The sequence below is a fragment of the Pan troglodytes genome, chromosome 6 (assembly GCF_028858775.2).
Source record: "Pan troglodytes isolate AG18354 chromosome 6, NHGRI_mPanTro3-v2.0_pri, whole genome shotgun sequence".
In the NCBI taxonomy this organism is placed as follows: domain Eukaryota; kingdom Metazoa; phylum Chordata; class Mammalia; order Primates; family Hominidae; genus Pan; species Pan troglodytes.
This window is the reverse complement of record NC_072404.2, coordinates 140239136-140251855: the sequence shown is the minus strand read 5'-3', so window position 1 is coordinate 140251855 and position 12720 is coordinate 140239136. Positions and strand designations below refer to the sequence as shown.

The window sequence follows — 12720 nt, the reverse complement described above, 5'->3', positions numbered from 1 at the left end:
TATTTTTTATTATACTTTAAGTTTTAGGGTACATGTGCACATTGTGCAGTTTAGTTACATATGTATACATGTGCCATACTGGTGCGCTGCACCCACTAACTCGTCATCTAGCATTAGGTATATCTCCCAATGCTATCCCTCCCCCCTCCCCCCACCCCACCACAGTCCCCAGAGTGTGATATTCCCCTTCCTGTGTCCATGTGATCTCATTGTTCAATTCCCACCTATGAGTGAGAATATGCAGTGTTTGGTTTTTTGTTCTTACGATAGTTTACTGAGAATGATGATTTCCAATTTCATCCATGTCCCTACAAAGGACATGAACTCATCATTTTTTATGGCTGCATAGTATTCCATGGTGTATATATGCCACATTTTCTTAATCCAGTCTATCATTGTTGGACATTTGGGTTGATTCCAAGTCTTTGCTATTGTGAATAATGCCACAATAAACATACGTGTGCATGTGTCTTTATAGAAGCAAGATTTATAGTCCTTTGGGTATATACCCAGGAATGGGATGGCTGGGTCAAATGGTATTTCTAGTTCTAGATCCCTGAGGAATCGCCACACTGACTTCCACAATGGTTGAACTAGTTTACAGTCCCACCAACAGTGTAAAAGTGTTCCTGTTTCTCCACATCCTCTCCAGCACCTGCTGTTTCCTGACTTTTTAATGATTGCCATTCTAACTGGTGTGACATGGTATCTCATTGTGGTTTTGATTTGCATTTCTCTGATGGCCAGTGATGATGAGCATTTTTTCATGTGTTTTTTGGCTGCATAAATGTCTTCTTTTGAGAAGTGTCTGTTCATGTCCTTCGCCCACTTTTTGATGGGGTTGTTTGTTTTTTTCTTGTAAATTTGTTTGAGTTCATTGTAGATTCTGGATATTAGCCCTTTGTCAGATGAGTAGATTGCGAAAATTTTCTCCCATTTTGTAGGCTGCCTGTTCACTCTGATGGTAGTTTCTTTTGCTGTGCAGAAGCTCTTTAGTTTAATTAGATCCCATTTGTCAATTTTGTCTTTTGTTGCCATTGCTTTTGGTGTTTTGGACATGAAGTCCTTGCCCATGCCTATGTCCTGAATGGTGATGCCTAGGTTTTCTTCTAGGGTTTTTATGGTTTTAGGTCTAACGTTTAAGTCTTTAATCCATCTTGAATTGATTTTTGTATAAGGTGTAAGGAAGGGATCCAGTTTCAGCTTCCTACGTATGGCTAGCCAGTTTTCCCAGCACCATTTATTAAATAGGGAATCCTTTCCCCATTGCTTGTTTTTCTCAGGTTTGTCAAAGATCAGATAGTTGTAGATATGCGGTATTATTTCTGAGGGCTCTGTTCTGTTCCATTGATCTATATCTCTGTTTTGGTACCAGTACCATGCTGTTTTGGTTACTGTAGCCTTGTAGTATAGTTTGAAGTCAGGTAGTGTGATGCCTCCAGCTTTGTTCTTTTGGCTTAGGATTGCCTTGGCGATGTGGGCTCTTTTTTGGTTCCATATGAACTTTAAAGTAGTTTTTTCCAATTCTGTGAAGAAAGTCATTGGTAGCTTGATGGGGATGGCATTGAATCTGTAAATTACCTTGGGCAGTATGGCCGTTTTCACGATATTGATTCTTCCTACCCATGAGCACGGAATGTTCTTCCATTTGTTTGTATCCTCTTTTATTTCCTTGAACAGTGGTTTGTAGTTCTCCTTGAAGAGGTCCTTCACATCCCTTGTAAGTTGGATTCCTAGGTATTTTATTCTCTTTGAAGCAGTTGTGAATGGGAGTTCACTCATGATTTGGCTCTCTGTTTGTCTGTTATTGGTGTATAAGAATGCTTGTGATTTTTGTACATTGATTTTGTATCCTGAGACTTTGCTGAAGTTGCTTATCAGCTTAAGGAGATTTTGGGCTGAGACAATGGGGTTTTCTAGATATACAATCATGTCTTCTGCAAACAGGGACAATTTGACTTCCTCTTTTCCTAATTGAATACCCTTTATTTCCTTCTCCTGCCTAATTGCCCTGGCCAGAACTTCCAACACTATGTTGAATAGGAGTGGTGAGAGCGGGCATCCCTGTCTTGTGCCAGTTTTCAAAGGGAATGCTTCCAGTTTTTGCCCATTCAGTATGATATTGGCTGTGGGTTTGTCATAGATAGCTCTTATTATTTTGAAATACATCCCATCAATACCTAATTTATTGAGAGTTTTTAGCATGCAGGGTTGTTGAATTTTGTCAAAGGCTTTTTCTGCATCTATTGAGATAATCATGTGGTTTTTGTCTTTGGCTCTGTTTATATGCTGGATTACATTTATTGATTTGCATATATTGAACCAGCCTTGCATCCCGGGGATGAAGCCCACTTGATCATGGTGGATAAGCTTTTTGATGTGCTGCTGGATTTGTTTTGCCAGTATTTTATTGAGGATTTTTGCGTCAATGTTCATCAAGGATATTGGTCTAAAATTCTCTTTTTTGGTTATGTCTCTGCCCGGCTTTGGTATCAGAATGATGCTGGCCTCATAAAATGAGTGAGGGAGGATTCCCTCTTTTTCTGTTGATTGGAATAGTTTCAGAAGGAATGGTACCAGTTCCTCCTTGTACCTCTGGTAGAATTCGGCTGTGAATCCATCTGGTCCTGGACTCTTTTTGGTTGGTAAACTATTGATTATTGCCACAATTTCAGCTCCTGTTATTGGTCTATTCAGAGATTCAACTTCTTCCTGGTTTAGTCTTGGGAGAGTGTATGTGTCGAGGAATTTATCCATTTCTACTAGATTTTCTAGTTTATTTGCATAGAGGTGTTTGTAGTATTCTCTGATGGTAGTTTGTATTTCTGTGGGATCGGTGGTGATATCCCCTTTATCATTTTTTATTGTGTCTGTTTGATTGTTCTCTCTTTTTTTCTTTATTAGTCTTGCTAGCGGTCTATCAATTTTGTTGATCCTTTCAAAAAACCAGCTCCTGGATTCATTAATTTTTTGAAGGGTTTTTTGTGTCCCTATTTCCTTCAGTTCTGCTCTGATTTTAGTTATTTCTTGCCTTCTGCTAGCTTTTGAATGTGTTTGCTCTTGCTTTTCTAGTTCTTTTAATTGTGATGTTAGGGTGTCAATTTTGGATCTTTCCTGCTTTCTCTTGTGGGCATTTAGTGCTATAAATTTCCCTCTACACACTGCTTTGAGTGCGTCCCAGAGATTCTGGTATGTTGTGTCTTTGTTCTCATTGGTTTCAAAGAACATCTTGATTTCTGCCTTCATTTCGTTATGTATCCAGTAGTCATTCAGGAGCAGGTTGTTCAGTTTCCATGTAGTTGAGCGGTTTTGAGTGAGATTCTTAATCCTGAGTTCTAGTTTGATTGCACTGTGGTCTGAGAGATAGTTTGTTATAATCTCTGTTCTTTCACATTTGCTGAGGAGAGCTTCACTTCCAAGTATGTGGTCAATTTTGGAATAAGTGTGGTGTGATGCTGAAAAAAATGTATATTCTGTTGATTTGGGGTGGAGAGTTCTGTAGATGTCTATTAGGTCCGCTTGGTGCAGAGCTGAGTTCAATTCCTGGGTATCCTTGTTGACTTTCTGTCTCGTTGATCTGTCTAATGTTGACAGTGGGGTGTTAAAGTCTCCCATTATTAATGTGTGGGAGTCTAAGTCTCTTTGTAGGTCACTCAGGACTTGCTTTATGAATCTGGGTGCTCCTGTATTGGGTGCATATATATTTAGGATAGTTAGCTCTTCTTGTTGAATTGATCCCTTTACCATTATGTAATGGCCTTCTTTGTCTCTTTTGATCTTTGTTGGTTTAAAGTCTGTTTCACCAGAGACTAGGATTGCAACCCCTGCCTTTTATTGTTTTCCATTTGCTTGGTAGATCTTCCTCCATCCTTTTATTTTGAGCCTATGTGTGTCTCTGCCCGTGAGATGGGTTTCCTGAATACAGCACACTGATGGGTCTTGACTCTTTATCCAATTTGCCAGTCTGTGTCTTTTAATTGGAGCATTTAGTCCATTTACATTTAAAGTTAATATTGTTATGTGTGAATTTGATCCTGTCATTATGATGTTAGCTGGTGATTTTGCTCGTTAGTTGATGCAGTTTCTTCCTAGTCTCGATGGTCTTTACATTTTGGCATGATTTTGCAGCAGCAGGCACCGGTTGTTCCTTTCCATGTTTAGCGCTTCCTTCAGGAGCTCTTTTAGGGCAGGCCTGGTGGTGACAAAATCTCTCAGCATTTGCTTGTCTAAAGTATTTTATTTCTCCTTCACTTATGAAGCTTAGTTTGGCTGGATGTGAAATTCTGGGTTGCAAATTCTTTTCTTTAAGAATGTTGAATATTGGCCCCCACTCTCTTCTGGCTTGTAGGGTTTCTGCCGAGAGATCCACTGTTAGTCTGATGGGCTTCCCTTTGAGGGTAACCCGACCTTTCTCTCTGGCTGCCCTTAACATTTTTTCCTTCATTTCAACTTTGGTGAATCTGACAATTATGTGTCTTGGAGTTGCTCTTCTCGAGGAGTATCTTTGTGGCGTTCTCTGTATTTCCTGAATCTGAACGTTGGCCTGCCTTGCTAGATTGGGGAAGTTCTCCTGGATAATATCCTGCAGAGTGTTTTCCAACTTGGTTCCATTCTCCCCATCACTTTCAGGTACACCGATCAGACGTAGATTTGGTCTTTTCACATAGTCCCATATTTCTTGGAGGCTTTGCTCATTTCTTTTTATTCTTTTTTCTCTAAACTTCCCTTCTCACTTCATTTCATTCATTTCATCTTCCAACGCTGATACCCTTTCTTCCAGTTGATCGCATTGGCTCCTGAGGCTTCTGCATTCTTCAAGTAGTTCTCGAGCCTTGATTTTCAGCTCCATCAGCTCCTTTAAGCACTTCTCTGTATTGGTTATTCTACTTATACATTCTTCTAAATTTTTTTCAAAGTTTTCAACTTCTTTGCCTTTGGTTTGAATGTCCTCCCGTCGCTCGGAGTAATTTGATCGTCTGAAGCCTTCTTCTCTCAGCTCGTCAAAGTCATTCTCCATCCAGCTTTGTTCCGTTGCTGGTGAGGAACTGCATTCCTTTGGAGGAGGAGAGGCGCTCTGCGTTTTAGAGTTTCCAGTTTTTCTGTTCTGTTTTTTCCCCATCTTTGTGGTTTTATCTACTTTTGGTCTTTGATGATGGTGATGTACAGATGGGTTTTTGGTGTGGATGTCCTTTCTGTTTGTTAGTTTTCCTTCTAACAGACAGGACCCTCAGCTGCAGGTCTGTTGGAATACCCTGCCCTGTGAGGTGTCAGTGTGCCCCTGCTGGGGGGTGCCTCCCAGTTAGGCTGCTCAGGGGTCAGGGGTCAGGGACCCATTTGAGGAGGCAGTCTGCCCGTTCTCAGATCTCCAGCTGCGTGCTGGGAGAACCACTGCTCTCTTCAAAGCTGTCAGACAGGGACATTTAAGTCTGCAGAGGTTACTGCTGTCTTTTTGTTTGTGCCCTGCCCCCAGAGGTGGAGCCCACAGAGGCAGGCAGGCCTCCTTGAGCTGTGGTGGGCTCCACCCAGTTCGAGCTTCCCGGCTGCTTTGTTTACCTAAGCAAGCCTGGGCAATGGCGGGCGCCCCTCCCCCAGCCTGGCTGCTGCCTTGCAGTTTGATCTCAGACTGCTGTGCTAGCAATCAGTGAGACTCCGTGGGCATAGGACCCTCCGAGCCAGGTGCGGGATATAATCTCGTGGTGCGACGTTTTTTAAGCTGGTCCGAAAAGCGCAATATTCGGGTGGGAGTGACCCGATTTTCCAGGTGCGTCCATCACCCCTTTCTTTGACTAGGAAAGGGAACTCCCTGACCCCTTGCGCTTCCCAAGTGAGGCAATGCCTCGCCCTTCTTCTGCTCACACACGGTGCACGCACCCACTGACCTGCGCCCACTGTCTGGCACTCCCTAGTGAGATGAACCCGGTACCTCAGATGGAAATGCAGAAATCACCCGTCTTCTGTGTCGCTCACGCTGGGAGCTGTAGACAGGAGCTGTTCCTATTGGGCCATCTTGGCTCCTCCCCTTCAAATCTTGACTTGGATTTTTATACCACTTATTAGCAATATTGAAGATATGTTTGTGTATGATGCTTTATAAAATAAATTATAAAAACATAATGTACTGTTATTTATAATAGAATGTAAGCTAAAGTGATTATAAAATACACATTTTTAAAGTCTTAAGTTCTTCTTTTTAGAAAGCATTTTGTAACCTTAATGCTATGACTACTACTTTTGCTTTCTTGTTAGAGTAAAACCCTATTTTTGATGTTCATTTGGTCATTCTATTAAATTTCATAAGTTTACTATTTTATTCATCTCCGCTTTTATTTCCTCTACACTGTATTTTTTCAACATGATAAAAACTTTCATACATGGTAGAGTTAAAACAGTTGTACAATGAATACTCAAATAACTACCAGCTAGACTCTCCAATAACTATTTTACTTTGTTTGCTTTGTCACTTGTATTTTTCTACATATCTCTTTTTTTTTTTTTTTTTCTTTTGAGATGGAGTCTCGCTTTGTCCTCCAGGCTGGAGTTCAGTGGCACGGTCTCGGCTCATTGCAACCTCCACCTCCTGAGTTCAAGCTTCTCCTTCCTCAGCCTCCCATGTAGCTGGGATTACAGGTGCCCACCACCACGCCCAGCTAATTTTTGTATTTTTAGTAGAGACATGGTTTCACCATGTTGGCCAGGCTGGTCTCGAACTCCTGACCTTAGATAATCTGCCCCCCTCGGCCTCCTAAATTGCTGGGATTACAGGTGCGAGCCACCGTGCCTGGCCTATGTGCCTCTTCATTCATTAATTTATATTTTTTATCATTTCAAAGTAAGTTGCAGACATAAGTACATTTTCTAAACACTGTGGTATGAACATAATTAGCTAGAGTTTAGTAGTTATTTAGAGTTTTTTATTTTTGAGGTAAAATTAGCAGTGAAATGGACAACTTTCCATTTTATGAACCACTCCATGAGTTTTGACTAATACATAAACGTGTAAGCCAAATCCCTCTAGATTTGCTGTTCTAGAACTTTGAAAAAATTGAATCATATGTACTCTTTTTGTATATACTATATGTTTTTGAGAGTTAATCACATTGTTGCATATATCATTAGTTTGTTTCCTTTTTAATGCCTAGTCACATGATGTGCGGTAGACATTTTTTCTTTAGATAGGAATTTCTAGTTGTTATGACATCATTTGTTTCCTTTTTCCTATTAGATGGCTTCAATGTCTTTGTCAAAAATCAAGCGAGTATAAATGTGGGCTTATGTCTAGGCTTCCCATTCAATGCTTACTAGTATAGTGTGAAGTATGCATTTTCCCCACACTAAATTTTCAGTTATTGCAGCACCATTTGCATTCTCCTTGCATTGCTTTGCTGCTTTAGTAAAAAATCAAAATACAATGTAAATGTGGGTTTATTTCCAGGCTCTCTATTTAATTTAATTCAGTTGATCTATTTTTCAATCCTGATGCCAGTACCGTGTTGTCTTAAATTACTGTAAGTTTATAGTAAGTCTTGAAGTCACGTACATTGTTCTCCAACTTTGTTATTTTATAAAATGTTATTTAATATTCTAGATTTTCTGCACTTCCACATAAGTGATAGCATCTGCTTTGCAATCTCTATAATAAAGCCTCTGCTATTTGTTTGTTTGCTGTTGTTTTGAGGCAGAGTCTCGTTCTGTTGCCCAGGCTGGAGTGCAATGGCACAATCTCAGCTCACTGCAGCCTCCGCCTCCTGGGTTCAAGTGATTCTCATGCCTCAGCCTCCTGAGTAGCTGGGATTACAGGCATCTGCACCACACTTGGCTAATTTTTGTATTTGTAGTAGAGATGGGGTTTCACCATTTTGGCCAGGCTGGTCTCTAACTCCTGACCTCAAGTGATCTGCCCACCTCAGTCTCCCGAAGTGTTGGGATTATAGGCGTGAGCCACTGTGCCCACCCCAGCCTCTGCTATTTTCGAAGGATTATGCTGAATTTACAGATTAATTTGGAGAGAATTGATATCTTAACAATACTGAGCCTTCTAAATCATGAATGTGGCATATCTCACCATTTATTTATATTTTCTTCAGTTTCTCTCAGCAACGCTCCATTTTTTTCAGTTCTACATTGAAGTTGTAATGGACTTAATTTTTTTGCCTTTTCCTTTTTATAGGCTCTGGATCAGTATCATTATACGAGGTAGAAAGATGTCAACAGCTATCTGCTACAAGTAAGACTATGTATCGTTTTTGAGATGGGCACAGTAATGAGCATAATAAAGTCTGCCTCTACACTTACCAGCTAATCCATTTCTTTCTAATAGTAGAACACATATCCTTTAAAGCTAAAATATGTCCATATTTAACTTTCTTCTTCTACCGTGTCTTGTTGGCATAAAATGGAACCCATAAAGATAACGTGTCTTTACATTGCATATTTTAAGTCGTCTATCTCTAACAGACTTAATGTTTAAAACAGATATGTTTTAAACATTAAATACATGATGTATTTGAAATCATGTATCTCTGTTAGAGTTATATGACTTAAAATGCGCAATGTAAAGACACGTATCTTTAAACTATTACATGAAGAGTTATCCTGTCACATGATGCATTTAACAGTGTACCATAAAGGAGCTCCTTGCAATATGCCTCAAAATTTTAATTTAATGTTAGTAATGATGGTGTGTCTATCAAGTACCCTCCTTCTGTTACATCAGCTAAGATTAAAAAAAATTTTTCAGAAAAATATTTTTAACCACAAATTTATTAAATGTGCTATTGTAAAAATTTTAATTTCTCAAATTGGAGAAGGAAGATAACAAATATGAATGGGAGAAGGATTGATGAAAGCTTTTAATTTTGTGTTGTAATTGGAGGTACCATTATGTACTCATGTTTTCTAGGTAAATACAGAAGTCGATGTAGCCGTGTGTATGATACACGTGTATTCACACGTATACACATTTGTTTATATTATAGGGGTGTGTGTGTGTGTGTGTGTGTGTGTGTCAGTATGAATGTGTGTTCATATGTACCCTATCTCTCTCTCCATGAAAAGGCATAGAGGCAGCAGCACTCCAGTTGCCATAAGCACACCTGGTGCTCAGATCTTGGTTTATAAATAATATTTCTCTCTAAAGGAATCAGAGCTCCTTGGTGAAACAGCAGATTTCAGAACTAGAACAAGGGAATTACAAGATTAGTATGGAGTAACCTTGTAGTACTAGAAAGTAAGGGGGTTCTCAGTTAATGATGAAACTCGTCAAATGGCTTAGGATAGAACATGTCTAGGAACATTTGAGCATCAAAACAAATAATATTAATACTAATTGAGTAAAGCAGGAATGCATGAGCCCATGTTGATGATGATAAAGGAAAAATAAAATATATGGGGTTAAGTGGAAATATCTTTCTTAAAGTAAAATAACAAATATAAAAGGGATAATGAAATTAGAAAAAAAAAGCTACCATTTTGTAACCATGATAGTCATCGTTGAGTTAGTTGTGAATCTGTGGATTCTAAACTATCAGGATATTTGATGAAAAATAAGATATTTACATTTTCTCTAGTATATTCTTGTTAAATACAAGGGGGAAACAGTAAGTTTTTAGTAGAGAAGTGACTGGACACTACCTTTACCAGCTGAATAAAGTTTAGGTCTACAGTAATAGAAACACTCACTTTGTATGCCCCTTGATGTGATGCACTGAGAAGCATACAGTATCACTTACGCATTATTCCTGCCAAAAATGCATAAGCTAAATCTGAGCCTGAGGAAGAACCAGACAACACCCAAATTGGTGTTTATTCTACAGAATAAATGGCTGTACTCTTCAAATATATCAGTGTTGTGAAAGATAAAGAAAAGCCAAGGACTTATTTTACATTAAAGAAGTCTAAAGAGACATGAGAATTAAATGTAATACATGGTCCAGAATTGGATCTTAGACTTGAAAATAAAATGAATGCTAAGAAGAACGTGTTGAGGACAATTGTAGAAATTTGAGTAATGTTTGTTAATTCGATTATGGTAATAAATCAGTTAAATGTTCTAATGTTGAAAATTGCCTGTAATTATGTCAATAAAATGTCTTCTTTTGAAATACATACTGGAGGATTTAGAGGAAAGGAGGCATAATGTCTGGTAGTTATTCTCAAATGATTCAATAATATTTATGTGGTGAGAAACAGATGAAGACAGGCACAGTGACAATGATAAATGTGCAAAAATGTTAACAATTGGTGAATCTTGGTGAATATTATACAGAAGGTCTTTGTATTGTTTTTGCAATTTTCCTTAAGTTTGAAAGCATTTTAAAATGAAAAGTTAAAAACTTTAGGTTAAAATATGAGTTTGAAGCAATTGCTCTTATCACTGTGTAGCAATTTACACTAAATTGATCAGGTCTGCCAATGGCCTTTTTTTTTTTTTTTTGAGGCGGAGTCTCGCTCTGTCGCCCAGGCTGGAGTGCAGTGGCACTATCTTGGCTCACTGCAAGCTCTGCCTCCCGGGTTCACGCCATTCTTCTGCCTCAGCCTCCCGAGTAACTGGGACTACAGGTGCCCGCCACCACACCGGCTAATTTTTTGTATTTTTAGTAGAGACGGGGTTTCACCGTGTTAGCCAGGATGGTCTTGCTCTCTTGACCTCGTGATCCACCCGCCTCGGCCTCCCAAAGTGCTGGGATTACAGGCGTGAGCCACCGCGTCCGGTGCCAATGGCCTTTTTAAAAGCATCACCAGCTGGGTGCAGTGGCTCACGCCCGTAATCCCAGCACTTTGGGAGGCCGAGGCGGGCAGATCACCTGAGGATGGGAGTTCGAAGCCAGCCTGACCAACATGGAGAAATCCCGTTTCTACTAGAAGTACAAAAATTAGCTGGGCGTGGTGGCGTATGCCTGTAATCCCAGCTACTTACGAGGCTGAGGCAGGAGAATCGCTTGAACCTGGGAGGTAGAGGTTGTGGTGAGCAGAGATTGCACCATTGCACTTCAGCCTGGGCAACAAGAGGGAAACTCCGTCTCCAAAAAAAAAAAAAAAACCACAATCGCCACCACAACAAAATGTTCCACGGTAATAAATGTTCCACTCTGATGTAATAAATGTTCCACTCTGATAAAGGCAAGTGAGAAATAATAAATGATGAATATATTTGGGCAGACTCATTTGTCACAGAAGTATCTTCTTAAATATAAACTTTATTAACTGAAATATTTGAAAAGAGTTGTAATTACTTGAAATATCTAATTAAGTGATACAGAGAGCCTTGTTGGTAAACTTCTGTCCTTCTTGGCCATTTGCTCCTTGAAGGAAAACTAATTCAACAAGAATTTCATTGGATTAAAGCTCAGTACTGAAAGGAATTGTCTTCGCCATTGAGGTTAATAAGATTTGTACATCATTTCCCTTTTCTAAAACACATGAAAGTGTTAAGCTAGAATGTATAGCAAGCTGTTGCCTTAAGCTAAGGGTCACCAGCAATTTTATACTTTTTCCCAGTAAAAACTGATCACTACAATCCCAGGCCATCTTTTCACAAGTAGCTGAGGAGACCTATTGTACCTATTTCCCAGGCAATTGCTCCTAATGCTTTTGTCTGAGTTTTTTTTGCAGTTTGACTCAACTTCCTCTTATTTTTCCTCTCCCTCCTCCTCCACTCTCTCCTTCCAACTCCCCAAACTTCCTCTTCGCCACTACTACACCACTCCTGTGACAGTTAGATCACCCTTAATGTCCCTTCCTATTCTTAATCTGATTTTATAAATGATGGTTCTGTAAAAAGTAACTGATTTGTAACATCCAAGAGCCTGCAAATAATATTTTGCAAGTGTGTTTTGTTACATTCTTTTGTGGCAGACACCAGTTAGAACTTAAACGGTTGCCTAGCGTAATATTTTCTTAGCTAAATAAACCTTGCTTTTTTGAATGCTTACTAGGCAATTAAGTTACTTATTTCTTCCCCCAAATTATCCAGTGTTTATTTAGTACACATTTGTTGAGTACCTGCTGTGCCTGGCACTATGCTAGTGGGCCTTGGGTATACATCAGGGAATAAAGACATAACCCTTGCTTTCATGGAGTGACACTTAATAGAGCTTAAATTAATTAGATTTTATAGTATATATTTGGTTCAGGATGATGCATGTCATAAATATGATTCTTGTTATTCTGATTGAATATAAAAATTCTTTACAGTACTTACAGATCATCAGTATTTGGAGAGGACACCACTATGTGCCATTTTGAAACAAAAAGCTCCTCAACAATACCGCATCCGAGCAAAATTGAGGTCGTATAAGCCCAGAAGACTATTTCAGTCTGTTAAACTTCATTGCCCTAAATGTCATTTACTGTGAGTATTTTCCATAATAAAACAAACGTTTTCATATTATTTGTGTGTATATGTGCACAGATGTATAATTTTGTGTCTTAGGAATAAGTAAATTGTTAATATGTATATTATATTTTGCAAGAATGGTAAATTTTTTAGGTAAAATGCTAAATTCTTAGAGAATAAATTATTCTGATAGTAATAAAAGTGGGTGCTATTTTCAGATCTAAAATTTAGCTTAGTCACTCTGATAAAGGCAAATGAGAAATAATAAATGATGAATATATTTGGGCAGACTCATTTGTCATAGAAGTATCTTCTGAAATATAAACCTTTATTAACTGAAATTTTTGAAAGGAGTTGTAATTACTTGAAATATCTAATTAAGTGAT

At 38.9% G+C, this 12720-nt stretch overlaps 1 protein-coding gene across 9 annotated transcripts in view; it reads left to right on the top strand.

Annotated features, from left to right (window-relative positions):
* The window catches only part of POT1 (protection of telomeres 1), a 118287-nt gene that overhangs the window by 86758 nt on the left and 18809 nt on the right, over window positions 1-12720 (top strand). For all 9 annotated transcript variants that reach the window (XR_010158982.1, XR_010158983.1, XR_010158984.1 and 6 more), the window contains 2 exons: window positions 8168-8224; window positions 12193-12349. Coding sequence is in view for 6 of the 9 variants with exons in the window: in XM_009454138.5 (XP_009452413.1) it covers window positions 8168-8224; window positions 12193-12349 (214 nt within the window). In the remaining 3 variants the exon portion in view is untranslated. The remainder of the gene's footprint in view (window positions 1-8167; window positions 8225-12192; window positions 12350-12720) is intronic.